General features: G+C 42.5%; 2 protein-coding genes across 2 annotated transcripts; one reads left to right on the plus strand and one right to left on the minus strand.

The window, feature by feature from the left end:
• The first annotated feature begins 362 nt into the window (after positions 1 to 362).
• On the plus strand, positions 363 to 26,692 carry LOC116678917 (NLR family CARD domain-containing protein 3). The gene is made up of 10 exons (XM_032508653.1): positions 363 to 535; positions 7,931 to 8,009; positions 9,254 to 9,551; positions 10,163 to 11,927; positions 12,014 to 12,187; positions 23,230 to 23,403; positions 24,346 to 24,519; positions 24,846 to 25,019; positions 25,286 to 25,332; positions 25,456 to 26,692. Exons 2-10 carry the CDS (start codon positions 8,007 to 8,009, stop codon positions 25,983 to 25,985), a joined length of 3,339 nt encoding a protein of 1,112 aa, XP_032364544.1. The 5' UTR covers positions 363 to 535; positions 7,931 to 8,006; the 3' UTR covers positions 25,986 to 26,692.
• Positions 19,291 to 21,766, minus strand: LOC116678916 (uncharacterized). The gene is made up of 4 exons (XM_032508652.1): positions 21,398 to 21,766; positions 21,121 to 21,279; positions 20,869 to 20,961; positions 19,291 to 20,372 (listed from the first exon to the last, which is right to left on the minus strand). Exons 1-4 carry the CDS (start codon positions 21,701 to 21,703, stop codon positions 20,325 to 20,327), a joined length of 606 nt encoding a protein of 201 aa, XP_032364543.1. The 5' UTR covers positions 21,704 to 21,766; the 3' UTR covers positions 19,291 to 20,324.

A 26,692-nucleotide genomic window follows, 5' to 3' on the forward strand; every position in this document is an offset into this window, starting at 1 on the left:
TTAAACTGACAAATTAGTCGTTAAAACTAAAGAAAGGCCATATGTAAAGACAGTACATTTACAAGAGAGTCCTTCACAGCCTAACATAACGTTGTAGTTTGAGAAGTAAAATGGCACATTTACCTTACCTGCCTCACAACGAACGTTTTGTTTGGCACGGCGAGACAAAGCTGGGACGTTAGTTTTATGAATTAACACCAGTACCTTAGTTGATTCACGTTCCTTAACACCTAATGAATGAACTCCGAAATATAACACCATCAAAGAGTATTCCATATACAACCTGTAGTCAAATTTTGAAAATAAACTCAAAAATCTAACACTTAACACTTTTTTTGTCTAACTCCATACTTTTCAGATCCAGAAATTGGCTGTGGATCAGGACCCGTCAGAGACCAGACCAACCTGATCTTGATCCTGATCCTGATCCTGATCTTGATCCTGATCCTGAACCCAGCTGTGTGTCCTTTAAGAGCGACCGGTCAGATGATCGCCTCACTGACTTCAAAGGAGAACAACCCTCTGCTGAAAAGAGGTAAACTGTTAATAATATTAATTCAATTCAATTCATTTCAATTTTATTTATAGTACCAATCAATAACAAGAGTTATCTCGAGGCCCTTTACAGATAGAGCAGGTCTAGACCACACTCCAGAATTTACAAGGACCCAACAGTTCTAGTAGTTTCCTCCAGAGCAGCAACAGGGCCACAGTGGAGAGGAAAAACTTCCTTTTAGTTAGAAACCTCGGACAGACCCAGACCCAGACCCAGACCCAGGCCCAGACCCAGGCTCAGGCTCTTGGTAGGCGGTGTCTGACGACCGGTTGGGGTTAGAATGAAGAGTGGAAATAACAGTCCCAAAAAAAAAAAAATAATAATAATAAATAGTAGTTTGTAGTAGTAAAGTAGTAGTTTTTTGTATTAGTTCACGGCATAGCAGGGCACTGTGGGAAATTACAAGGCACAGCAGGACGTAGCAGGATGTATCAGGACGTAGCAGGGCGTAGCAGGACGTAGCTGGGCACCGCAGATTGTGGCAGGTTGTAACAGGGCATCGCAGCCTCCCTGATCCGAGGGAACATGCTGGGGAAAAAGGAACATAAGGACTCCCCAGAGCTAGGTTAGTAACTAGGTTAGTAACTAGGTTAGTAACTAGGTTAGGAACTAGGGTGGTGCTGGAGGCCAGGGTGGTGGAGGCCAGGGTGGTGCTGGAGGACAGGGTGGTGCTGGAGGACAGGGTGATGCTGGAGGCCAGGGTGGTGCAGGAGGCCAGGGTGATGCTGGAGGCCAGGGTAATGCCGGAGGCCAGGGTGGTGCTGGAGGCCAGGGTGATGCTGGAGGACAGGGTGATGCTGGAGGACAGGGTGGTACTGGAGGCCAGGGTGGTGCTGGAGGACAGGGTGATGCTGGAGGACAGGGTGATACTGGAGGACATGGTGGTACTGGAGGCCAGGGTGATGCTGGAGGACAGGGTGATACTGGAGGACAGGGTGGTACTGGAGGCCAGGGTGGTGCTGGAGGCCAGGGTGATGCTGGAGGCCTGGGTGGTGCTGGGGGCCAGGGTGGTGCTGGAGGCCAGGGTGGTGCTGGAGGCCAGGGTGATGACATCCAGAGTAACTATCTCTTTGGATAATGCGTCACGGAGGTGCTTGGGCCCCAGAGCAATAACTTCAGTTTTATCTGAGTTTAACATTAGAAAATTACAGGTCATCCAGGTTTTAATATCCTGAAGGCACGTTTGAAGTTTAGCTAACTGATTAGTTTCATCCGGCTTGATCGATAGATATAACTGAGTATCATCTGCATAACAATGAAAGTTTATGGAGTGCTTCCTGATAATATTGCCTAAAGGAAGCATATATACAGTGGTGTGAAAAAGTGATTGCCCCCCTTTATTAAAACATACTATAACTGTGGTTGTCCACACCTGAGTTCAATTTCTCTAGCCACACCCAGGCCTGATTATTGCCACACCTGTTCACAATCAAGGCATCACTTAAATAGGAGCTGCTTGACACAGTAAGGTCCACCAGAAGATCCTTAAAAGCTACACATCATGCCGAGACCCAAAGAAATTCAGGAACAATTGAGAAAGAAAGTAATTGAGATCTATCAGTCTGGAAAGGGTTATAAAGCCATTTCCAAAGCTTTGGGAATCCAGCGAACCACAGTGAGAGCCATTATCTACAAATGGCGAAGACATGGAACAGTGGTGAACCTTCCCAGGAGTGGCCGGCCGCCCAAAATTACCCTAAGAGCGCAGCGACGACTCATCCAAGAGGTCACAAAAGACCCCACAACAACGTCCAAAGAACTGCAGGCCTCACTTGCCTCAGTTAAGGTCAGCGTTCATGCCTCCACCATCAGGAAAAGACTGGGCAAAAATGGCCTGCATGGCAGAGTTCCAAGGAGAAAACCACTGCTGAGCAAAAAGACATCAAAGCTCGTCTCAATTTCTCCACAACACATCTTGATGATCCCCAAGACTTTTGGGACAACATTCTGTGGACCGATGAGACAAAAGTGGAACTCTTTGGAAGGTGTGTGTCCAAGTATATCTGGCGTAGAAGGAACACTGCATTTCATAAAAAGAACATTATACCAACAGTAAAATATGGTGGTGTTAGTGTGATGGTCTGGGGCTGTTTTGCTGCTTCAGGACCTGGAAGACTTGCCGTGATAAAGAAACTATGAATTCTGCTGTCTACCAAGAGATCCTGAAGGAGAATGTCCGACCATCTGTTCGTGTACTCAAGCTGAAACGAACTTGGGTTCTGCAGCAGGACAATGATCTAAACACACCAGCAAGTCCACCACCGAATGGCTGAAGAAAACAAAATGAAGACTTTGGAGTGGCCTAGCCAAAGTCCTGACCTGAATCCTATTGAGATGTTGTGGTATGACCTTAAAAAGGCCGTTCATGCTCGAAAACCCTCTAATGTAACTGAATTAGGACAATTCTGCAAAGATGAGTGGGCCAAAATTCCTCCAGGACGCTGTGAAAGCCTCATTACACATTATCGCAAACGCTTGGTTGCAGTTGTTGCTGCTAAGGGGGGCCCAACCAGTTATTAGGTTTAGGGGGCAATCACTTTTTCACACAGGGCCATGATGGTTTGGATTTTTTTTCACCTTTAATAATAAACACCTTCATTTACAAATTGCATTTTGTGTTTACTTGTATTGTCCTTGACTATTGTTTAAATTGGTTTGATGTTCCGAAACACTTAAGTGTGACAAACATGCAAAGGAACAGGAAATGAGGAAGGGGGCGAACACTTTTTCACACCACTGTAAAGTGAACAGGATTGGACCGAGCACAGATCCTTGTGGGACTCCATGACTAACTTTGGCGTGCACAGAGGATTCATCGTTAACATGAACGAACTGAGATCGATCTGATAAATAAGACTTAAACCAGCTTAGAGCAGTCCCTTTAATGCCAATTAAATGTTCCAATCTCTGTAATAAGATATGATGGTCAATGGTATCAAACGCAGCACTAAGATCTAATAACACAAGTACAGAGATAAGTCCTTCGTCTGATGCAATTAGGAGGTCATTAGTCATTTAACAAGTGCCGTCTCTGTGCTATGATGAACTCTAAATTCTGACTGAAAATCCTCAAATAAGCTGTTGCTATGCAGAAAGTCACACAGCTGTTTGGCGACTGCTTTCTCAAGAATCTTAGAGAGAAATGGAAGGTTGGATCTAGGTCTATAGTTGGCTAAAACATCTGGATCAAGGTTGGATTTAGGTCCAGAGTTGGCTGAAACATCTGGATCAAGGTTGGATATAGGTCTATAGTTGGCTAAAACATCTGGATCAAGGTTTGGATATAGGTCTATAGTTGGCTAAAACATCTGGATCAAGGTTGGATATAGGTCTACAGTTGTCTAAAACATCTGGATCAAGGTTGGATATAGGTCTACAGTTGTCTAAAACATCTGGATCAAGGTTGGATATAGGTCTATAGTTGGCTAAAACATGTGGATCAAGGTTGGATATAGGTCTATAGTTGGCTAAAACAGCTGGATCAAGGTTGGATATAGGTCTATAGTTGGCTAAAACATCTGGATCAGGTTTGGATATAGGTCTACAGTTGTCTAAAACATCTGGATCAAGGTTGGATATAGGTCTATAGTTGGCTAAAACATCTGGATCAAGGTTGGATATAGGTCTATAGTTGGCTAAAACATCTGGATCAAGGTTGGGCTTTTTCAGAAGAGGTTTTATTCCAGCTACTTTAAAGTGCTGTGGTACATAGCCTGTTAATAAAGATAGATTGGTTATATCTAGTAGAGAAGTGTTGACTAATGGTAAAACTTCTTTAAGTAGCCTAGTCAGGATGGGGTCTAAGAGGCAGGTTGATGGTTTAGATGAAGCCTAGTCGGGATGGGGTCTAAGAGGCAGGTTGATGGTTTAGATGAAGCCTAGTCTGGATGGGGTCTAAGAGGCAGGTTGATGGTTTAGATGAAGCCTAGTCGGGATGGGTCTAAGAGGCAGGTTAATGGTTTAGATGAAGCCTAGTCGGGATGGGGTCTAAGAGGCAGGTTGATGGTTTAGATGAAGCCTAGTTGGGATGGGGTCTAAGAGGCAGGTTGATGGTTTAGATGAAGCCTAGTCGGGATGGGGTCTAAGAGGCAGGTTGATGGTTTATATGAAGCCTAGTCCGGATGGGGTCTAAGAGGCAGGTTGATGGTTTAGATGAAGCCTAGTCGGGATGGGGTCTAAGAGGAAGGTTGATGGTTTAGAAGAAGAAATAATTGAATTAAATTGATAAAGATCAAGTGAAGCAAAGCAGTCTAAACATGTATCTGGTTTTACAGCTGTTTCTAAGGTTCCTGAGTTTAGAGATAAGTCAGTGCCAGTTAAAGGCAGGTCTTGGTGAATTTTGCTTCTAATAGTTATAATTTTATCGTTGAAGAACCTCATAAAGTCGTTACTACTAAGAGCTATGGGATACTTGGCTCAGTAGAGCTGTGACCTTCTGTTAGCCTGGCTACAGTACTGAAAAGAAACCTGGGGTTGTTCCTATTTTTCTCTATCATGACGAGTAGTACGCTGCTCTGGCATTACGGAGGGCCTTCTTATACGTTTAAGACTATCTTGCCAGTTTAAACGAGAATTTTCCAGTTTGGTGGAACGCCAGATCTTCTCAAGTTTCCGCGATATTTGCTTTAATTTGCGAGTTTCAGTGTTATACCATGGAGCTAACCGTCTTTTTGTTATTATCTTTTTTTTAGAGGGGCAACAGAGTCGAGAGTCATTCGTAGCGAGCCTGCTGCACTATCAACAAAATGATCGATTTGGGAGGGACTAATAGCATAGGAGTCCTCCGTTACTTTGGGACTGGTAATGAATTAAATGCTAACGGAATCGCATCCTTAAATTTAGCTACAGCACTATCAGATAGACATCTTGTATAGGAGGTTTGCCTAATGGCGTGTAGTTCAGCAGTATAAACTCAAAAGTTATCAAACAGTGGTCAGATAGGAAGGGATTCTGTGGGAACACTATTAAATGTTCAATTTCAACACCATATACCAGAACAAGATCGAGGGTGTGGTTAAAACGGTGAGTCGGTTTATGAACACTTTGAGAGAAGCCAATAGAATCTAATAGAGAGATAAACGCAGTGCTAAGGCTATCATTCTCATCGTCCACATGAATATCAAAATCCCCTACAATAAGAACTTTGTCCGTTTTTAGCACTAAGTTTGACAAAAACTCTGCAAATTCGGATAAGAATTCAGAGTCTGGACCAGGGTCTTGGTACACTATAACAAATAGAACTGGTTCAGAGTCTGGACCAGGTTCTTGGTACACTGTAACAAATAGAACTGGTTCAGAGTCTGGACCAGGTGCTCGGTACACTACAACAAATAGAACTGGTTCAGAGTCTGGACCAGGGTCTCGGTACACTATAACAAATAGAACTGGTTGCATTGATTTGATTTGACTTGGGTGAAAGACTAAGAACAAGACTTTCAAATGAGTCATAATTTAGTTTAGGTTTAGAGTATTAATATGACTGGAGGGGGGGGATTCATTTAGACTAACATGTTCTCCATCACCCAGCCAGGTTTCAGTAAGACAAAATAAATCAATATTAGAATCTGATATTAATTCATTTACTAGTACACCTTTAGAAGAGAGAGATCTGATGTTTAAGAGTGACGACATGCGGCTATACATGTCATCGCTGGTCAGGTCTGGCAGGGGTCCAGAGAAAACTACGGTGTCCGACATTGACTTTGCGTATGTACACACCGACTCAACATTGATCTTAGTAACCTCCGATTGGCGTAACCGGGAGTCATTAACGCCAACGTGAATAACAATCTTGCTGTATTTACGTTTATCCTTAGCCAGCAGTTTCAGATAAGACTCAACGTCGCCCGCTCTAGCCCCCGGGATGCTCTTAACTACGGCTGCCGGCTTCGCTAACTTCACGTTTCTCAGAATGGAGCTGCCGATAACCAGAGTTGGTTTCTCAGCGGGTGTGTTGCTGAGTGGGGAAAATCTGTTAGAAACGCTAACAGGCTGGTGGTGGTCCGTGGCCTTGGAAAGCTTACGACTTCCTCGTCCTCGAACAGTAACCCAGGCACTATGTCCTGGCTGCTCCGGATTAACCGGGGGACGGCTACCAGAGGCTAACTCAGGCTCAGGCCGGTCCGCTCCGACTACCGGGGTGGGGGGGGGTAGCTACAGTAACTAATGACTGATCTATCATGGTGCAGATCCGGACTTCTAACTCACTAAGCCTCGCCAACTGTTATTTAATGAAAGTCACTGAAAGACGTAGAACAAATGCTTATGCCTAGGCCCCGTTGATGCGAGCTCTAAGCAAAGCAAATGTAGTTTAATGCATAACACTTTCCTCAAATTCCAGTCACTTAACCAGATATGGCTAACTGCTAAGCTAAAGTCGCTAACAGCGAAGCTAAAGTACGTTGGCGTTAGCTACCAAGCTTTTGAAAACTGTTATTTAATGAAAGTCACTAAACATGTAAAGAACTGTGAGTGCTTAAGCAGAACCACTGTAAGAATAATTGTTTAGCGGACAGTTAGCCACTCTAATGGCAAAACTAACAAATTTAACTAGCATTTAGTGAGCAGTAACACGCTACCAACACGCTACCAACACGCTACTAACACACAAGCACAGGAAACGGAAATGAGTCAGGTACGCTTACTGCAACAGGTCCGTCCAGCAAGGCGTTTCTATATATTATAATATTGCTGAGTCATGCTTTAACTTTTATGTCTCCAGAGAAGTTTTGGAGTTTATTCTCAGCATCTCTTGGTCATCACTCTTTCACTGTGCAATTAACTAATTAATAATCTACTTACATGCATACCTGGACAATCTGCTTTTAACTGATTATTTATGCTAAAGGGTATTTTTTTATAGCTAAAAGGATTATTGTTATTGTTATTTTATACTGTTTTCTATATCTCCTTTTGTAATATCACTTTAAGTCTCAGGACTGTGGAGGTTATCCTACGGTATGGATGGCATGATGCTCTCAACGCGTACAAAAAAGATCTTAAGTCCAGGCATTGATTGTCCTTGGTTGGTGTTCCCGTTCATTATAAAAGTAGAAAAAAGGGTAATTCACATAAAATAATACTTCACCTAGTGCTGATTAATAAAATGTTGTGACGTGTTCATGGCTACGGTAAGAACCGTGTGTTCCTCGCCATCCACACCTTTCTTCATTGATAGCCGCACCTGTAAAAATACCTTATTCCCAGTGACGTACCACACCCAGTGCAATACCCCCCAAGTGGCTAAACGAAATAACTAAATTAACCTAACCAAATATACAGGTGGATACAAAAGGCTCCTACAAGGACCTTTACCTTGTGTGTGTCTCTGTGTGGACGGACATGATGGAGCTAATTCTTCTGATTCCTCCACAGAGTGGACCAGGAGAGCTCAGAGGGTTCCAGTGGTCAGCCTGCCCAGCAGCATCAGACCCACCTGGACTCCATCTTTATGGTCTGTACATGTACACCAACTACTTTTAATAGTAGGGTATTGGAGCGTAGTGGTAGACTAAGACCTCCTGTGGTAATCTGACTGGTAGGGTTATGGAGGGTAGTGGTAGACTAAGACCTCCTGTGGTAATCTGACTGGTAGGGTTATGGAGGGTAGTGGTAGACTAAGACCTCCTGTGGTAATCTGACTGGTAGGGTTATGGAGGGTAGTGGTAGACTAAGACCTCCTGTGGTAATCTGACTGGTAGGGTTATGGAGGGTAGTGGTAGACTAAGACCTCCTGTGGTAATCTGACTGGTAGGGTTATGGAGGGTAGTGGTAGACTAAGACCTCCTGTGGTAATCTGACTGGTAGGGTTATGGAGGGTAGTGGTAGACTAAGACCTCCTGTGGTAATCTGACTGGTAGGGTGGTAGGGTCCCATGATGCACCTCAAGATCTTCTCTGGTGAGTTCTGGGGGTACAACCACTTGCCATCTTTGCTCTCCGGTGGCTGGCTCATGCCCCCTCACTTCAGTTCCCATCCCTCCCTCGAAATCCAGTTGGGGTCAAGTGCTTCACACCACCACAGCATGGCAACTGTTCCCATGGTGACTGTGATGAGTAGGCCTGAGTCGAGCAGGGCCAGTAACATGAGACCTTTTAAAGGACTGGGTCCAAGGTTTGGTGTCAGCATTTGGACCCCTTACATGTAACTCAGGGAGGTCTTACTAAGGCGGAGCAACAGAGAACTGCAGTAGTTAAGACAGGAGGAAATGAACACATCAGTTATTATTTGATGTTTTTATGTTGAACCATAGTGTAGCTCACATGTTTGTTCTACTTACAATGAGACTAAAGTCAAGTCTGAGTCTGTGGAGGTTTCTGTTAAATGACTTCTTATTTGACCAAGAGAAACCAGAGCTGAGTGTATGAAGCTAACAGCATCGGACTCAGACCAGAACCTTGAGACGTAGATTTAGATGACGAGCTCAGTAATGACCAATACCTGAGAAGTTCCTGTCTGAAAGGTAAGAAGCTGATCCAATCATGTCATCTACTGCCTGAGCCTCTCAGATAAAACACTGCTGTCTAATTAATGAATGCAGAACCCTTACTTTGGTTTAATAATTACCATTATGTAATGAATGAATGAATCATGAATTATCATCATAACATAATCTACAAAACTGGTCTGTAATTAAATATCCCAAAACATTTCTGTTAAGTGGCGGGTTTCTTTTTGGTATGTTTTGGATCTTTGCAGGGACAAAAGATGGAGACGCCTCAAGAAGTCGTCTTAAGAATCTTAGAAGCCTTAGGAGCTGAGCACTTTGAGAAGTTTAATTGGCACCTGCAGCAGGAAGGAGCCCTCAACAACTTCCCAGCAATCCCAAAGAGTAAACTGGAGAAAAAAACCCGGCTTAACACCGTGGAGATGATGCTCCAGACCTACAGTACAAATATTATTGATGTGACCAGAATAGTTTTAGTGAAGATGAATCTAAATGATCTGGTGAAGAAGTTACCGCGTCATGGAGAAGTCAACACCCCAGAAGGTGAAGGTAAGTCATATTCATTATAAATTTAAAAAATAGATGTAACAAATATCAAACTTGTATATCAGTCTTCAATAACCATTAGCTGTGTTACCTATGTCTCCCTCTTATCTACAAAGATACATATGTTGTGTTGACAAGAAGAGAACAAGCTCCCAATCCTCCACCAGAGAAACTACATTTAAAGGGTCTCTGACAACAAAACATGATGAAACCCAGTCAGACTGTTTTGGTAACTCTGCTGGTTAGAGTCGGCACACTCTGATGTCACTGGAAGATACTGCTTGGGCAATATTAATTCCCTCTGTTATTAAGTCATGTACCTTCTGGTTTATTGGACAATGAAGAGTTTATAGACGTATGACTGAGACACAGTATAGCAGTAACAAGAGGAGAAACTCAACAGAACGCACCCATGACCGAGCTGCAGCTCCGCCATCTTGGACTGAACCCACACAACCTTCTCTAGAGTTTGGCCTCTTGTTACTTCTATACTTTTTGACTGAGATACCCAACATATCAGTTGTTTTTGTGAATAGATTTGATGAATACAGAAATGTGCTCACTCACATTCACCAGAACAAACCCTCATTGACATCATTGTTTTATTCATTCAGAGATTCGTGCTGAGTGTCAGCGTAAACTCAAATCTAAGCTAGACAGGAAGTTCCAGCGTGTGTTTGAGGGGATTCCTAAAGCAGGAAACCAAACCGTTCTGGATCAGATGTTCACAGAGATCTACCTCATGAAGGGAGGGGCTGCAGGGGTCAATGATCAACATGAGGTCAGACAGATTGAAACAGCATCCAGGAAACCAGACACACCAGAACCAACAATCAGACAAGAAGACATCTTTAAAACCCCACCTGGAAGAGATGAACCAATCAGAGCAGTGATGACAACGGGAGTGGCTGGCATCGGGAAAACAGTCTTAACACAGAAGTTCACTCTGGACTGGGCTGAAGGCAAAGCCAACCAGGACATCCAGTTCACATTCCCCTTCACCTTCAGAGAGCTGAATGTGCTGAAAGAGAGAAAGTTCAGCTTGGTGGAACTTGTTGATTACTTCTTTAGTGAAACCAAAGAAGCAGGAATCTGCAGGTTTGAAGAGGTCCTGGTTCTCTTCATCTTTGACGGTCTGGATGAGTGTCGACCTCCTCTGGACTTCCTCAACACTGAGATCCTGACTGATGTTACAGAGTCCACCTCAGTGGGTGTGCTGCTGACAAACCTCATCAGGGGGAATCTGCTTCCTTCTGCTCGCCTCTGGATAACCACACGACCTGCAGCAGCCAATCAGATCCCTCCTGGGTGTTTTGACATGGTGACAGAGGTCAGAGGGTTCACTGACCCCCAGAAGGAGGAGTACTTTAGGAAGAGATTCAGAGATGAGGAGCAAGCCAGCAGGATCATCTCCCACATCAAGACATCACGAAGCCTCCACATCATGTGCCACATCCCGGTCTTCTGCTGGATCACTGCTACAGTTCTGGAGGACGTGTTGAAGACCAGAGATGGAGGAGAGCTGCCCAAGACCCTGACTGAGATGTACATCCACTTCCTGGTGGTTCAGTCCAAAGTGAAGAACATCAAGTATGATGGAGGAGCTGAGACAGATCCAACCTGGAGTCCAGAGAGCAGGAAAATGATCGAGTCTCTGGGAAAACTGGCTTTTGAGCTGCTGCAGAAAGGCCACCTGATCTTCTATGAATCAGACCTGACAGAGTGTGGCATCGATATCACAGCAGCCTCAGTGGTCTCAGGAGTGTTCACACAGATCTTTAAAGAGGAGAGAGGACTGTACCAGGTCAAGGTGTTCAGCTTTGTCCATCTGAGTGTTCAGGAGTTTCTGGCTGCTCTTCATGTCCATCTGACCTTCACCAACTCTGGAGTCAACCTGCTGGCAGAAGAACAAACATCATCAACACAGTTCTACCAGAGTGCTGTGGACAAGGCCTTACAGAGTCCAAATGGACACCTGGACTTGTTTCTCCGCTTCCTCCTGGGTCTTTCTCTGCAGACCAATCAGAATCTCCTACGAGGTCTGCTGACACAGACAGGAAGTAGCTCAGGGACCAATGAGGAAACAGTGAAGTACATCAAGAAGAAGATGGATGAAGGTCTGTCTGCAGAGAGAAGCATCAATCTGTTCCACTGTCTGAATGAACTGAATGATGGTTCTCTAGTGGAGCAGATCCAACAGTCCCTGAGATCAGGACGTCTCTCCACAGATAAACTGTCTCCTGCTCAATGGTCAGCTCTGGTCTTCATCTTACTGTCATCAGAAGAAGATCTGGACGTGTTTGACCTGAAGAAATACTCTGCTTCAGAGGAGGCTCTTCTGAGGCTGCTGCCAGTGGTCAAAGCCTCCAAAAAAGCTCTGTATGTGAGATTTATTCACCAATAAATACTCTGCTATCTTTTTATAACAGGAGTTAATAATAAATAACTTCCTGTTGTCTCTCCAGGCTGAGTGGCTGTAACCTGTCAGAGAGAAGCTGTGAAGCTCTGTCCTCAGTTCTCAGCTCCCAGTCCTCTAGTCTGAGAGAGCTGGACCTGAGTAACAACAACCTGCAGGATTCAGGAGGGAAGCTGATCTCTGATGGACTGAAGAGTCCACACTGCACACTGGAGACTCTCAGGTCAGACCAACAACAATAATCTTTGAAAACACAGAATTGAAAAATACTTTGGAAAAATGTATGTAATATTTTATTCAGATTTACAATCACTTCATAAAGAATGAAATATGAACTGTGGCTGACATCCAGAAATGATTCATATTTTAATATTATCTGACTGTGATTACTGGACGTTTGTTTATTCCTGATTATACAACAAGTAAATCTGACCAGACAATCTGATTGGTCAACGAGACATTTAGAACATACTCAAATCAGCATCAGCTGTTTGGATCACATCAGCTGTTTGGACCACATCAGCTGTTATTATTTTATTATTCAAATCTTTTTATTGTCTTGTACATGTAAGAACAACAATAAAACAAACAAAACAAAATGACAACAGGTGCTAACATCACACATTTAGTGAGGGGGGGGGAGAAGGGGAAGGAGGGGGGGGGGAAGGGAAAAGAGGAGGGGAGGGCTACATGCTCAGAAGTCTGTCTCAAAATGCAAAAGAAATGGCTGCCAGGTGATATTGTATTGTTGGATTGAGTCATGTATTGTATGCTTCAGATGTTCAAGCTTCAGATGGAGCATAACATCTTCCATCCATTGCTTATGAGATGGAGGAGCAGCTCTCTTCCAATTGAATAATATTAGGCGTCTTGCCAGCAGTGTAACAAATGCTATAGCATTGGCCTGCTGCGTTGTTATTGGTGTAGCCGGAGGGACAACCCCAAATAAGGCACTTAGAGCACTGTGATCAATATTCCTCTTGCATATAAGTGTAATCGTCCTAAAAACTGACTCCCAAAAGGGGAGGAGCCTAGGGCAAAACCAGAACATATGACTGAGATCAGCAGGGTTGTGTCCACACCTAACACAAGATGAATCTACACCAGGATACATTCTAGCTAATTTATTAGGGGACAAGTGCAATCTGTGCAGAACCTTAAATTGTAGCAGGCTATGTCTAATGCAAATTGAAGAAGAGTGGATTCTTGAGATTGCAGCCTGCCAGGCTGTATCAGTAAATAGTTCCCCTAACTCTTCTTCCCATGATTCTTTTAGATGTATAAGTGATGGGGATGCAGCGTTCTGAATTTTGCCGTATATAACTGATATTAAGCCCTTATCAGTCGGATTCATATCCAAACATTCATCAATCCACGTTATTCGAGGCAGTGTTAATGAGAAATTAGTTTTCACGTAACTACGCGCCTGGAGATATCTGAAGAAGTCAGCCTGAGGGACACCAAAGCGCCTTTTAAGTTGTTCAAAAGAAACAAATTGACCTCTTTCAAAAAGGTCCTTAACGCAAGTTATGCCTCTCTCGTGCCACTTCTGAAAGGATGGATCTATCAAGGATGGGGTGAACTGGACATTGCATCGCACAGGAGATGCAGTTAGTGCATTTCTAAATTGAAAATGAGTCCTAAATTGGAGCCATATCTTAAGAGCGCCCGCAACAACTGGATTATTCGTCCTGTGGCATTTACTCAGAGGTAAAGGGCTACATATTAATGAGCTAAGCAACACTGCTAGAGTGTTGTTCCAGGTGGACCCAATCTGGGGATTCAGGACCCGTCTGATCTATAAACCAGTACAAAAACTTATGGATATTGGTTGCCCAGTAATAGCCAAGGAAATTAGGTAGGGACAGTCCCCCGTCCTCTTTCTGTCTCTCTAGATATTCCTTTCTAATTCTCGGAATGTTTTTATTCCAGATAAACACAGATATATGTCTGTTTAGTTCCTTGAAGAATTTCTTAGGAATAAAGACTGGTATGGTTTGGAACAGATATAAGAACCTTGGCATGATTGTCATCTTGACTGAGTTTATTCTTCCTACAAGAGACAGAGGGAGTTTTGACCACTTCTCCATGTCTAATTTAGCCTTATTCAGTGCCTTAGCGAAGTTTTTGTTAAACAAGCAACTGTAATCATATGTTACACAGACACCCAAATAATCAAAACTATCTTTACTGACTATAAAGGGGAGACTATGGAAGGCAATTTGACGTGCCTTGTCGTTGATTGGGAATAAAACACTTTTTGATAGATTCAATCTATAACCAGAAACCTGCCCAAATTTTCCAATTAGGTTTAGAGCAATAGGTATTGTAATATTGGGTTTAGACAGGAAAAGGAGGAGGTCATCAGCATAAAGGGACAATTTGTTTACGCGCCCACCTCTCTGCACACCAATTAAATTAGCGGAGTCCCTCATCAAGATTGCCAGAGGTTCAATAGCGATATCAAACAAAAGGGGGCTAAGGGGACATCCTTGTCGGGTACCACGTGAGAGAGGAAAGAAACTAGAAGTGACCTTATTTGTTCGCACCAACGCATGTGGTGCTGTGTACAAAATGGTGATCCAAGTACAGAAAACTGGGCCGAATCCGAATTTTTTGAGTGTAGTAAACAGAAAGTCATATTCAATTCTGTCGAATGCCTTTTGGGCGTCAAGGGATATCACTACTTCAGGTTCAACATCATGGCGCTGATAGATTACATTAAAGAGACGTCGTAAATTACTGGATATCTGTCTGCCCCTAACAAAGCCCGTCTGGTCCGGGTGGATAAGTTTGGGAAGAACATCTTCGAGCCTGCCAGCAAGGACCTTTGCCAAAATCTTATAATCACAACATAGCAAACTAATTGGACGATATGACTCACAGTGCAAAGGGTCTTTAGATTTTTTAAGTATCAGTGAGATAATTGCTTGCGTCATAGTCACAGGTAGGGCCTTTTTATCTAATTTCTCCCTAAAAACTCTCAGCAGTAAAGGGACTAATTTTGGTGCAAATTTTTTAAAAAACTCTATGGGAAACCCATCTGGGCCAGGTGCCTTTCCGGGTTTCATTTTTGTGACAGCCTGAGTTATTTCTGATATGGTGATAGTACCCTCCAATTTAGACTTGTCCGAGTCATCTAGCATGGGTATAGTCAGATTACTGAAAAAGTCTTCAATCAAAGCAGTGTCACCAGCTTCAGAAGTATACAAATTCTCATAAAATGACTTAAACTGAGCATTAATCTCATTTTGGTTAGTAAGTATGTTACCATGCTCATCCTTTATCGCTGTAATGAAACCTGCAGATGCTGACTGTTTAAGTTGATGGGACAACATTTTGCCGGCACGATCCCCAGACTCATAATAGGTGAGACGTGACCTCAGGTGCATGTCAATGGCTTTGGTATTAGTAATTGAATCAAATTCTGTTTGAAGTAGGATTCTTTCTCTGTATAAGTCAACAGAAGGTGAAGCTGAATGTTGTTGATCTACGGTTTTAATTCGTTCAATAAGCTCTGAGGTCCGTTTAGCCCTCCTTTTGTTTTCACCAGCAACGTAAGATATCACTTGACCTCTCAGATATGCTTTTAGACTTTCCCAAAGTATAGCATTACTTATCTCAGGCGACTCATTTAACTCAATGAAAATATCTATTTGTGCGTTGATGAAGTCGACGAACCTTTGTTCAGACAGCAGTCTGGGATTAAGCCGCCACGAAAAGGTGGGAGATTTGTCTTCAGGAAAGCCTAACCGCAGAGTGACTGGGGAATGGTCTGATATTACAATGCTGCCATAATCTACTTGGGTAACCATGGGCAAGAGTCTCTCATCAATCAGAAAGTAGTCAATCCTTGAATAGGTTTGGTGTACTTGGGAGAAAAAAGAGAACTGTTTGGATGATGGATATTTGAATCTCCAGGGGTCCACCATTCCGTATGTTTCAATAAACGTATTAATACAACGGGCTGAGTTACTAAGCGAGGCAACTCTTGGGCTGGAACGATCCAATGTTGGGTTCAAAGTGCAATTCAAGTCCCCACCTAGTATTAAATTGTGCGATTCAAGATCTGGTAAGAGGGAAAAAAGATTACTAAAAAAATCCACATTATCCCAGTTAGGGGCATAAACATTAGCAAGAACAACAGGCCTATTAAATAATTTGCCTTGTGTGATGACATACCTGCCATTTTTATCCCTAATTGTTTTAGACTCTTCATACTGTACATCTTTATGTATTAAAATAGCTGCTCCCCTGCTCTTACTGTTGAAATCCGAATGAAAATATTGTGTAAAGCCACCTCTGCAGAGTCTGCACTGATCTTTATTTAACAAATTGGTTTCTTGCAAATAAACAATGCGACTTTGCAATTTCTGAAGATGAGAGAATACTTTGTTACGTTTCACCGGATGGTTTAATCCCCTGACATTCCAGCACACCAAAGTGGTGTTGGTTAGTATCTTATTATTTGCAGAGGTCATAGACAAGACTCAACAAAAGAGGCATCCAACATGTAGCCCATGAGGGGAACAGGGGAGAGAAAAAAGGACAAGGGGCAGGAGAGGGGGGAATAATGAGCACAAAATTAACAAAGCACCTATAATAGAACGGCAAAAAAGGGAAAAAAAATAAAATAAAAATTAGCCTCAAAAGGAGGCCGCTATACTTCCAGTTCTCACAGTGTATCTCCTCACTATCCAAACTAATAAATGCTTACCATGTTAGCCCACACCAGAACCCAATTACAAACGGTAATTAAACGCAACGATTCAATTTCTACAGCAGTAGTGACCCATTCCAATATAGCATCACAAGGCTCCAAAAAAGAAAAAGAAAAAATAATTGCGAGTGTCAGAAAAGCCAAAACTTAGAATTCAAAATTAGACATTATGGTATGTCTCTTTTATAAAGAAAACACACTATAAGGCTCAATATACGCACGCACTACCTGCAAGATCCGATTATTCAGCACCAATGTTTGTTATTGTCCTGCGACAGCACCGTCCAGTCCTGATAACTCCAGGCCATGCTCCCTTGCGAACGGTCATGCTTAATGGGACGGTTCAGCGCTCAGCAACTCCTTCAGAACAAACTCCTTCGCACGCTTTGGATCCTTGAAGGTCGTTTCTTGTCCATCCGCCGTAGTAATCCTCAACGTCGCTGGGTATCTGAGGCCGTAGCGGACTCCCGCACAGCTGCGAAGCAGTTTCCTTACTTTGGTAAAAGCGGCGCGTTGTTTACTCACAGCTTGGGTGAAGTCCGGCAGGACGCGGATAGTGTCACCATCAGCGGTTGTTATCACTCCAGCCTCTGCTGCTTTTTTGAGAAGTAAGTCTTTTTCTGTGAAGTAGTGACATTTAACCACAAACGCCCTTGGTGGCAAGTCATCTTGTACTGGCTTTGTGCGGAGGGTCCGATGCACTCTATCCAGAGTCGGCAACTTGTCCAGTCCAAGGGCTTCTTTCAGCACACCAGCTACGTAAACTGACGGATGTTTCCCTTGCTCGCGCCCCTCTTTCACTCCGGTGATGCGGACGTTACAACGCCGAGATCTGGCCTCCAGATCCTCACACCGGGCTCTGAGCAGGGAGAGTTCTTTTTTCATCCCAGACAAGTCGGACTCCATAGTCGCAATAGAATTAGCATTAGCGGTCACTCCGTTTTCTAGCTCAGACGTGTGACTCTCAAGTTTGTCCAGTCTTTTATCGAGCTTATCTGTGACATTGCGCAGCTCCGTTTGGATTCAATAGCCTTTTCGTCCATTTTCTTCAACAATTCTTGCCTCATTGACTGTAATTCCTCCATAATGGCATTCTGGTTGCCCGCCGCAGTCGTCATTGTTGAGGTTGAGCAAGCTAGGCTAGCTGAGCTGGCTTCCGCTTCAGAGGCCCTCGCGTCTTGTCCGAACTTGTTGACTTGAGATTTTTTTGGCATGCCTGAAAGGTTGATGTTGTCTAATATATACACAACAGCTTGTGCAAAGCTATATCGCGTAATTTTATAAGAGCCGTATCATAAATGAAATGGTTCAGGTGTGGAGCTCACAAACCCACGTCCTCACATGGCGCTGCCTCAACCGGAAGTCAAACATCAGCTGTTTGGATCACATCAGCTGCCATTATCTAAACCTATAGAAGTTAAGTTAAATCTATCAATGAAACTATGTCTTGTCCAGTAGATATTTTTAGTTATAACCAGATTAAGTTAGCCGAGCAGTTTGGTGTTTATATAACAATATCTATGTTACAATGCTAACGTTAGCTTAAGATGACTGGCTGGCTAACATTTAACATGGAGGGACTACAAATCCTCTGTTTTTCTTTACTTTGAGAGCGTATTGTTCCACAATATGAATTCAGCTGTTTTTAAGATTATTTTTGCAGCAAAGGGCCACAAGTTGGTGTCGAACGCGGGCCCTCTGCATCTGCGTCAACGAGTGTATATATACACTGTAAAATCCGATAAGTTAACCTTTCTTAAAAAAAAGCATGCAAACCGCACTTAAAAAACTAAGTACAGTGAAACAGGTATTGCGTGTTGTATTAACAAATCCCTGTTTAGTATAGTATACTTACTCTTGAGTTTAAGTAACTAAAGACATTTTGTGCGGTGTACTTGACAATTTACTTTAGATGTACTTCTGACTTAGTATAGACTACTCAGAATTACTATTTCAAACAACTAAGTAATGTCATGAACTTGAACTTTACTTTGTGTGTACTCTAAACACAATTATTTAAGTTGGGTAACTTAGAATTTCTTGTTTTAAGTTACTTGAAGAAGGATTCTGATTTACTTGTTTAAACCATGCAAACCAATTGAAAAGATCAACTATTACTTCAAACAATCACTTTACCTTATTCCATTTACAGTAATCAATTAGACATTGAGATTGTTATTGTGAAAAAGAATAACAATCTTAAACCCCAAATGCTCACCTATGTTAACTCTGTTCTGCCAACTCACTATACACTTGTCACATAAATGTACCAGAGAAGAAGTATTAAGTATCATAAAATAGAAATACTTAACACACAACCACAATATAGTTGAAACAGGTTTATTCATTAAACCTCAACCATTGTTATTTAGTTTACCATGTTCAAATAAAAGTCTTAAAACCATTTGAATCTGGTATGAAGTATGCATTACCTTGACTTTTGTATTTTATTCTGATTGTATTCTATCATCTTAAAAAATATTATCGTGTGCTTGGCCCAGATACACCTTGTAATTTCAATCAATCAAATTTTGGCACACGACTTCTTGACTAAGTATTTTTTTTTGTTACCGGATTATTTACAGGAGTATGAATTTTTACTTGATTTTATGAGTGTATATGGTACAGTCAAATCTGCACCTGAGACAGCTGGTAGAGATACTAATTGGTTTTGAGGAGATTAAAATGTTAGTCGTTACTATAAGTGATCAGTACCACTTGAAGACAACATTCAGACTAAAATGATCAATGTCAAGGTATTAGTGCCGACCACAGAACACCTCTTCTCACAGAACCAGAACACACACACATGCCTAATTCACTGCCATACAATATGAAAAATAAAAACATTTTTCAAAAGCATAGAGTGAAAGCAACACCAAGGGGTGTGAACAACGAACTCTGTTGGACTGAATGTTTGTATACACTGCTTATATACACATCGGTACCAAAATTGTTCTTCAAAAATCTTCTAGTAATAATTGGCAGCCAATGTACTTGGCTTTATAAAAAGACATGCATTTGTCATTTGTGGAAAGAAATTCCCACCCTGACCTTTATTTTAAGATAATCCTGAACAAGTGCTTTACTTCTGTAATAACAAAGTTTAAAGACCAAACTTGGTTAAGAATCAAGTGATGACAGAATCAACCTGCCTAACCCTAAGTACAAGTGACATCCAGTTAGTATATAACTATGGCAACCAATCTCACACACGTATGAATGACCATACACCTGCAGCCTCTAAATGTAACTTGCTGATGGACCCGGTGGCTGATAAAAAACAATATTGACAATTAAAAGCAGCTAGACCTACTTTTATAAACAAAATTGTATACCAAATGTCACTCTTGATTTTTACCATCCTAACTCAACAGGAGATTTTTAAAAGTTTGAAGTTTGGGGGGGAGTTTGTTGCCTCCCAGGCCAAGCATCACTCGTTGAATGAAGTTGAATGTGTTCTTCATGGCTTTAGGGTAGTCCAAGTGTAGTGCATAGGACAACCCAAACAAGAGGCAAAGTGCTTGAGGTAGGTTCTGGAGACTGTCCATTACAATACCTCCTTCAAGAATGATGGCAGTAGACACTGGGTCAAGATGGAGATGATTTGGAGAGATAGGCGCATCTTCACTGATGATAGTCAGGAATCCACAGATACCTGGGCCCAGGCCTCGTCACTGTCAGAATCCTGTATACAACCAAACACAAACATTACAACAGGTAAATGTTGATTGGCATTAGCAATTGGCATCATGCCATCTGTCAAGTCAACACTTCCCTTCAGCCAATTAGGTTTTCACTTCACACCCAGCTAACAGACATCCACTAAAAAACATGAATGAAATTAAGCTATATCCTAATACAAAAATTATTCAGATGTTATTGCTGTTACAGCTATTCTTTTTGAGGGAGAGAAATGTTCTACCTCTTGTGCAGAACCCACAATTACAGCATGGCAAGTGGGCTTAGCATAGTTGCACTCAGCAGTGCAACCCTGTGACATGGACTACAGATGGAGTTAGTTGAATGGCTGCTTCATTGTTTAGTTAGGGTTTTTGTTGTTTTATCTCGTTTTTCTCACCCTGCTGGCATACACTGAACTGTCACAGTTAGCATTCAGCCAATCTTTTTTCTGAACTCACATTGAAATACAGTATGTGCTCTTTTAAGATATGAGAACTTACAAAGGAGGTGTTGTAGAAGTTACTGGGGTCGTCACCAAGCAGAACAGGGACACCTTGGAGAACAAGGGTACACACTGCTGTCACATCTGGTTTCTAGAAGTGGATAGAACACATAAAGTTCAAGATTATGCAACATTCAAAAGTTTGAAAAAGGTGTCACCATCTATGCCTAACAGTGCAGAGAATAGTTCTTGATTGGAGTAGTTATTTGAAGATCTAATCCACAGCAAAAACGTAAGCCTGTAGACTGACCCTTGAATCAATTTTCTGCACAATCTCAGCCAGTTTCTCTCCAACACTTCCTTTCTTGGACTTGAAGATGGTGACAAAGTGTGGTGTGTAGCAGTCAACAGCACCAAAAAAGTAATTCTCCAGGTTTGTTGTAGCTATTCTGTTGTTCTCAGTAAATACCTACAAGACAACGAAAAAAATGTGAGTAAGTAGAGTGGCTTTGGTTACCAGTCCTAAAACCTAATTGCACACTTAATCATAACAGAATACAAAAAAGCATATCAACATCAGTACGTACTTGTCTCTCTGTAAAAAGAGCTGGCAGGCGCTCCTTCAGGGTTTTCACTGGAGGTTCAGCCTCCAAAATCTCCCGTCTCCGCAGTGGGAAGGTCTGGTCCATCTTAGATGCAATGACAGTTCCACTGGGGTTACGTTTTTTCATTTCTTCAACCATGAACTTTCTTTCAACCTCTAGTCTATCTTCATTCTGCCCCTCAGGGAGGTCTGATAAGTAATTGACCTCAAACCGTTTTGGTCTTTTGAGGCCTTTTGATGCCATTTCCGGGGTGCCTTTCCCCCCCGATTTAGAGCAACTTCTGCACATCCAGCTTTTCTCAGTTTAGTGCAATAGTTCCCCACTTTGCATGTCAAGCTATTTTTCCAGCCAGAACACCCATCTGGCGATCCTGGTTCTCTCAGGCAGGGATGTTTGCTTGTAAGCTCCAATGCAACAGAATGGCATCGTTCTGCATTTGGATAGGCATCAAATTTGTAGATCGCTTCAGCAAGCTTCTCCAAAATACCATGCTTCATGTGTCTTGGTACATTCAGGTAAGTTTGGTCTCGTAAACTGAAGATTATCCTGTCTCAATCTGAATTCTACATCAGCTGAGAAGTTTGGAATCTCAAAAAACTCTGGCCACTGCTCTTGTCTTGTTGATGACGAGCTGTATGTCGACAGAATCTCTGTATCATCTGAGACATTTGAGACATCAGAAATGCTGGTGGTGGAAGCAGGCACCAGTGTCAGTGTCACCAATGAGATGACCTTCACAGTTGCTTTTGAAGCTGGCAAGTCTTCTATGTCATCTAGGTTGCAGAGGGAATAACCAAAGTCAGGGTCTTCATACACAAGATTGAAGTCATCCTGCAGCTTGCATTTTTCTTTGACTTTTATCTTCAGCTCTTCAACCGTTTCTGGTTTCCCATCCAGTGACACTTTCCGTATGTCCCCTTGATTAATGATGATTCTTAGTTTATAGCTTTCCATGATCCTAGACAGAGCAAAGATCACTTTAGTACCCATTCCACATAATGTCATTCAGCATAATATGTAACGTTTAAGTGTCACATACACATTGCCTTGCACTCTCTAGGAAGATAAGGGGAAAACATCTTCCAACATGACAATGACCCGACAGCCAGGAGAACCAAGGGGGGGCTCTGGAAGAAGCAGATCAAGGTTCTGGCGTGGCCTAGCCAGTCTCCAGACCTAAACCCAATAGAGAATCTTTGGAGGGAGCCCAGAAACCTGACTGGTCTAGAGAAGATCTGTGTGGAGGGGGGGCCAAAATCCCTTCTGCAGGGTGTCAGACCTGGTGAAGGACTACAGGAAATGTTGGAAACAAAGGCTGCTGGACCAGATATTAACATGGATCTTCTCAGGTGTTAAATACTTATTTACAGCTGTATCATACAAATAAATAGTTAATAAATCATACATTGTGATTTCTGGATGTTTTTTTAGATCATGTCTCTCACAGTGGACATGTCTCTCACAGTGGACATGTCTCTCACAGTGGACATGTCTCTCACAGTGGACATGCACCTACGAGGACATCAGACCCTCCATGATCTCTAAGTGGGAGAACTTGCAAAATAGCAGCGTGTTAAATACTTATTATACTCACTGTATATATAAATGGGCGCCCGTATGAAGTTTGATTATAACTTGAATTTAGTTGGTGACCATTGTTGTATAAGCGCTTTATTACACAAGAGGGTTGATTTGTTGAGTCATGTTTAAGAACCTCAGCGCCTCGGTCCTAGCCGCATCACTGTCGTCTCAATAATGATGGTAATGATTTATAACAGGAGTTAATAATAAATAACTTCCTGTTGTCTCTCCAGGCTGAGTGTCTGTAACCTGTCAGAGAGAAGCTGTGAAGCTCTGTCCTCAGTTCTCAGCTCCCAGTCCTCTAGTCTGAGAGAGCTGGACCTGAGTAACAACAACCTGCAGGATTCAGGAGGGAAGCTGATCTCTGATGGACTGAAGAGTCTACACTGCACACTGGAGACTCTCAGGTCAGACCAACTTAATGTTTGTCTATAATTTGATGATGTTTGTATAGTTGTTTCTTTAGATAATTTCATTTAAACAGCCCTTCTCATGTCAGGACTAATTTCAGAAGGTCTTTGAATGTTTCCCAACTATTTTGTTTTAATTTATAATCATATGTCATGAAGCATGAAATATGTACTGTGACTGAGATCTAGAAATATCTTTTATTTTATTATCATGTGACTTTGATCCTGGTTCACTCTTGATTAGTTATCTGCAACTTGTTTAGAATTAAACAGAAAGGACTTAAACTGAAAATGGATTTAATATACTATACATATAAAAAATCCAATCTCAACATTTAAACACTGTTATATTATCTGTCTTGTTTCCTGTTGTCTCTCCAGGCTGAGTGGCTGTAACCTGTCAGAGAGAAGCTGTGAAGCTCTGTCCTCAGTTCTCAGCTCCCAGTCCTCTAGTCTGAGAGAGCTGGACCTGAGTAACAACAACCTGCAGGATTCAGGAGGGAAGCTGATCTCTGATGGATGAAGAGTCCACACTGCACTCTGGAGACTCTCAGGTCAGACAACTTACTGTTTGTCTATAATTTGATGATGTTTGTATAGTTGTTTCTTGATAATAATTTTCATTTAAACAGCCCTTCTCATGTCAGGACTAATTTCAGAAGGTCTTTGAATGTTTCCCAACTATTTTGTTTTAATTTATAATCATATGTCATGAAGCATGAAATATGTACTGTGACTGAGATCTAGAAATATCTTTTATTTTATTATCATGTGACTTTGATCCTGGTTCACTCTTGATTAGTTATCTGCAACTTGTTTAGAATTAAACAGAAAGGACTTAAACTGAAAATGGATTTAATATACTATACATATAAAAAATCCAATCTCAACATTTAAACACTGTTATATTATCTGTCTTGTTTCCTGTTGTCTCTCCAGGCTGAGTGGCTGTAACCTGTCAGAGAGAAGCTGTGAAGCTCTGTCCTCAGTTCTCAGCTCCCAGTCCTCTAGTCTGAGAGAGCTGGACCTGAGTAACAACAACCTGCAGGATTCAGGAGGGAAGCTGATCTCTGATGGACTGAAGAGTCCACACTGCACACTGGAGACTCTCAGGTCAGGATTCATTAACCCGTTCAACTGATGACCATTTAAACTCTGACTAACTTTAGTTGATAAACAGCTGACGTGTAGCTTTGTTTATACGATAGACTTCAGCAGTAGTTATTAATTATATAATATTTTTTAGACCCAGGATTTATGAGGATTTTTAATTAATTTTTAATTTGCTTTTGTTGTTGAATAATTAAATACTGCAGATGATTTTGAAGATTATTCTAAATCTGGACTAAAATGTACCTGGACACCAAACAAAGAAAGAACTAGCACATGGCTCCACGTGTTGACAGAGGCTTCCTGTGTGTTGTTCTGTGTGTTTCCAGTCTGTCAGGCTGTCTGATCTCAGAGGAAGGCTGTTCTTCTCTGGTCTCAGCTCTGAGCTCCAACCCCTCCCATCTGAGAGAGCTGGACCTGAGCTACAATCATCCAGGAGACTCAGGAGTGAAGCTGCTGTCAGCGGGACTGAAGGATCCTCTCTGGAGACTGGACTCTCTCAGGTACACACACTGATCAACATAAAGGAGACATTAGTGGAGGAAGTTTTAAAGGAGAACATCTCGTGGAACTAAAATCAGAACTCCCTTTGTTAATAGTTGATGTAGTTGGACAGATGTCTGTCCGTGGTTTTAAGAAACATCCTTTTCCTCTGTCCTGGGATCAAATCAGTTTCAACTACACAAAGAGAGGTCCAGGACCGGGTTAGCCTAGGGAACCCAGCTGTGTGAGAGAGTGATGTAATGCCCCCCCCCCCCCCTCCTTTCAGGGTGGAGCCTGCTGGAGTCAGATGGTTGACACCAGGTCTGAGGAAGTGTAAGTGTGTTTTTAATTTCATTCATCAGACTGTGACATCACTCATTCAACCCTGTGATGTCATCACCAAAGAGCTGATTGGTTAATAACTGCAGCTGTGTTGTGTCTCGTTGTCTCTGTCAGATTCCTGTGAACTCACAGTCGACACCAACACGGTGGACAGGAGACTCAAACTGTCTGACAACAACAGGAAGGTGACATGGGTGGAGGAGGATCAACCATATCCTGGTCATCCAGAGAGGTTTGAGTCCTGGGAACAGCTGCTGTGTAGAGATGGTCTGACTGGTCGCTGTTACTGGGAGGTCCAGACCAGAGGACGGGTTGATATATCAGTGAGTTACAGAGGAATCAGGAGGACAGGAGACAGTAGAGACTGTGTGTTTGGATATAATGATCAGTCCTGGAGTCTGATCTGCTATGATGATCGTTACTATGTCCGTCACAATAAGAGATTAACCTCCGTCTCCTCCTCCTGTGTCTCTGGTAGAGTAGCAGTGTATGTGGACTGTCCTGCTGGCTCTCTGTCCTTCTACACAGTCTCCTCTGACTCACTGATCCACCTCCACACCTTCAACACCTCATTCACTCAGACTCTCTATCCTGGGTTTGGGATCTGGTCTTATGGCTCCTCAGTGTCTCTGTGTCCTGTGTAGGACAGAGAGTGTCCTCTTGTCTCTCACATCTAATCCGCTGAGTCTGGACAGGACCACCCTTCCAGGACTATGTCAGCTTATTGTTATGAACCAATGAATGAACGTTGTATGAAACAATCCCTCCAGGATGTCGTCCCAATTCAACCAATCACAGCGACTTTGGTGCGACCGTTGCTAAATTAATTTCCTTGTTTCTGATCTGAAGACGGGAACGTGTGTGACTCGAATATCTCACATTCACAAACAAAACGTACACACACACACCTCATACACACCGGGAGCTGGTGTGTCCGTTTAAAAAAAAAAAAACTTTACCAGCAATATTCCTTCCACTTACAAATAAAAATGGACCCAGACCAAACAGTGACTTAAATGTAGCACTTAATTCTAAGTAGGTTAGAAGTTATAAAACATTTCTTCTGCTGAAAAACACAAGTAATAAAAGTTAAAAACACTGAGTATTGAGAAGAAGTCTCCTTGCCGCCAGTTCCCAGTGTCTGACAGTCCGTTACGTTGATCTCAAAGGAGCGTCCGATCCCACTGAGGGAAGCCTGGGTTCTTCTTCTCTTGCGTCTGTCCAGGTCGCGACGCCCACACGGCCGATACTGGGGGAAAACAAAGGCAGCTACCAGTTCTTTTCCTCACCCCCCCAGAGGACAGCTGGAGGACTTTCCTTTTTTCCACTGTCCTCCGTGCCAGTCGGTCTC

This window comes from Etheostoma spectabile, unplaced genomic scaffold, assembly GCF_008692095.1.
Source record: "Etheostoma spectabile isolate EspeVRDwgs_2016 unplaced genomic scaffold, UIUC_Espe_1.0 scaffold00008626, whole genome shotgun sequence".
NCBI classification, from domain to species: domain Eukaryota; kingdom Metazoa; phylum Chordata; class Actinopteri; order Perciformes; family Percidae; genus Etheostoma; species Etheostoma spectabile.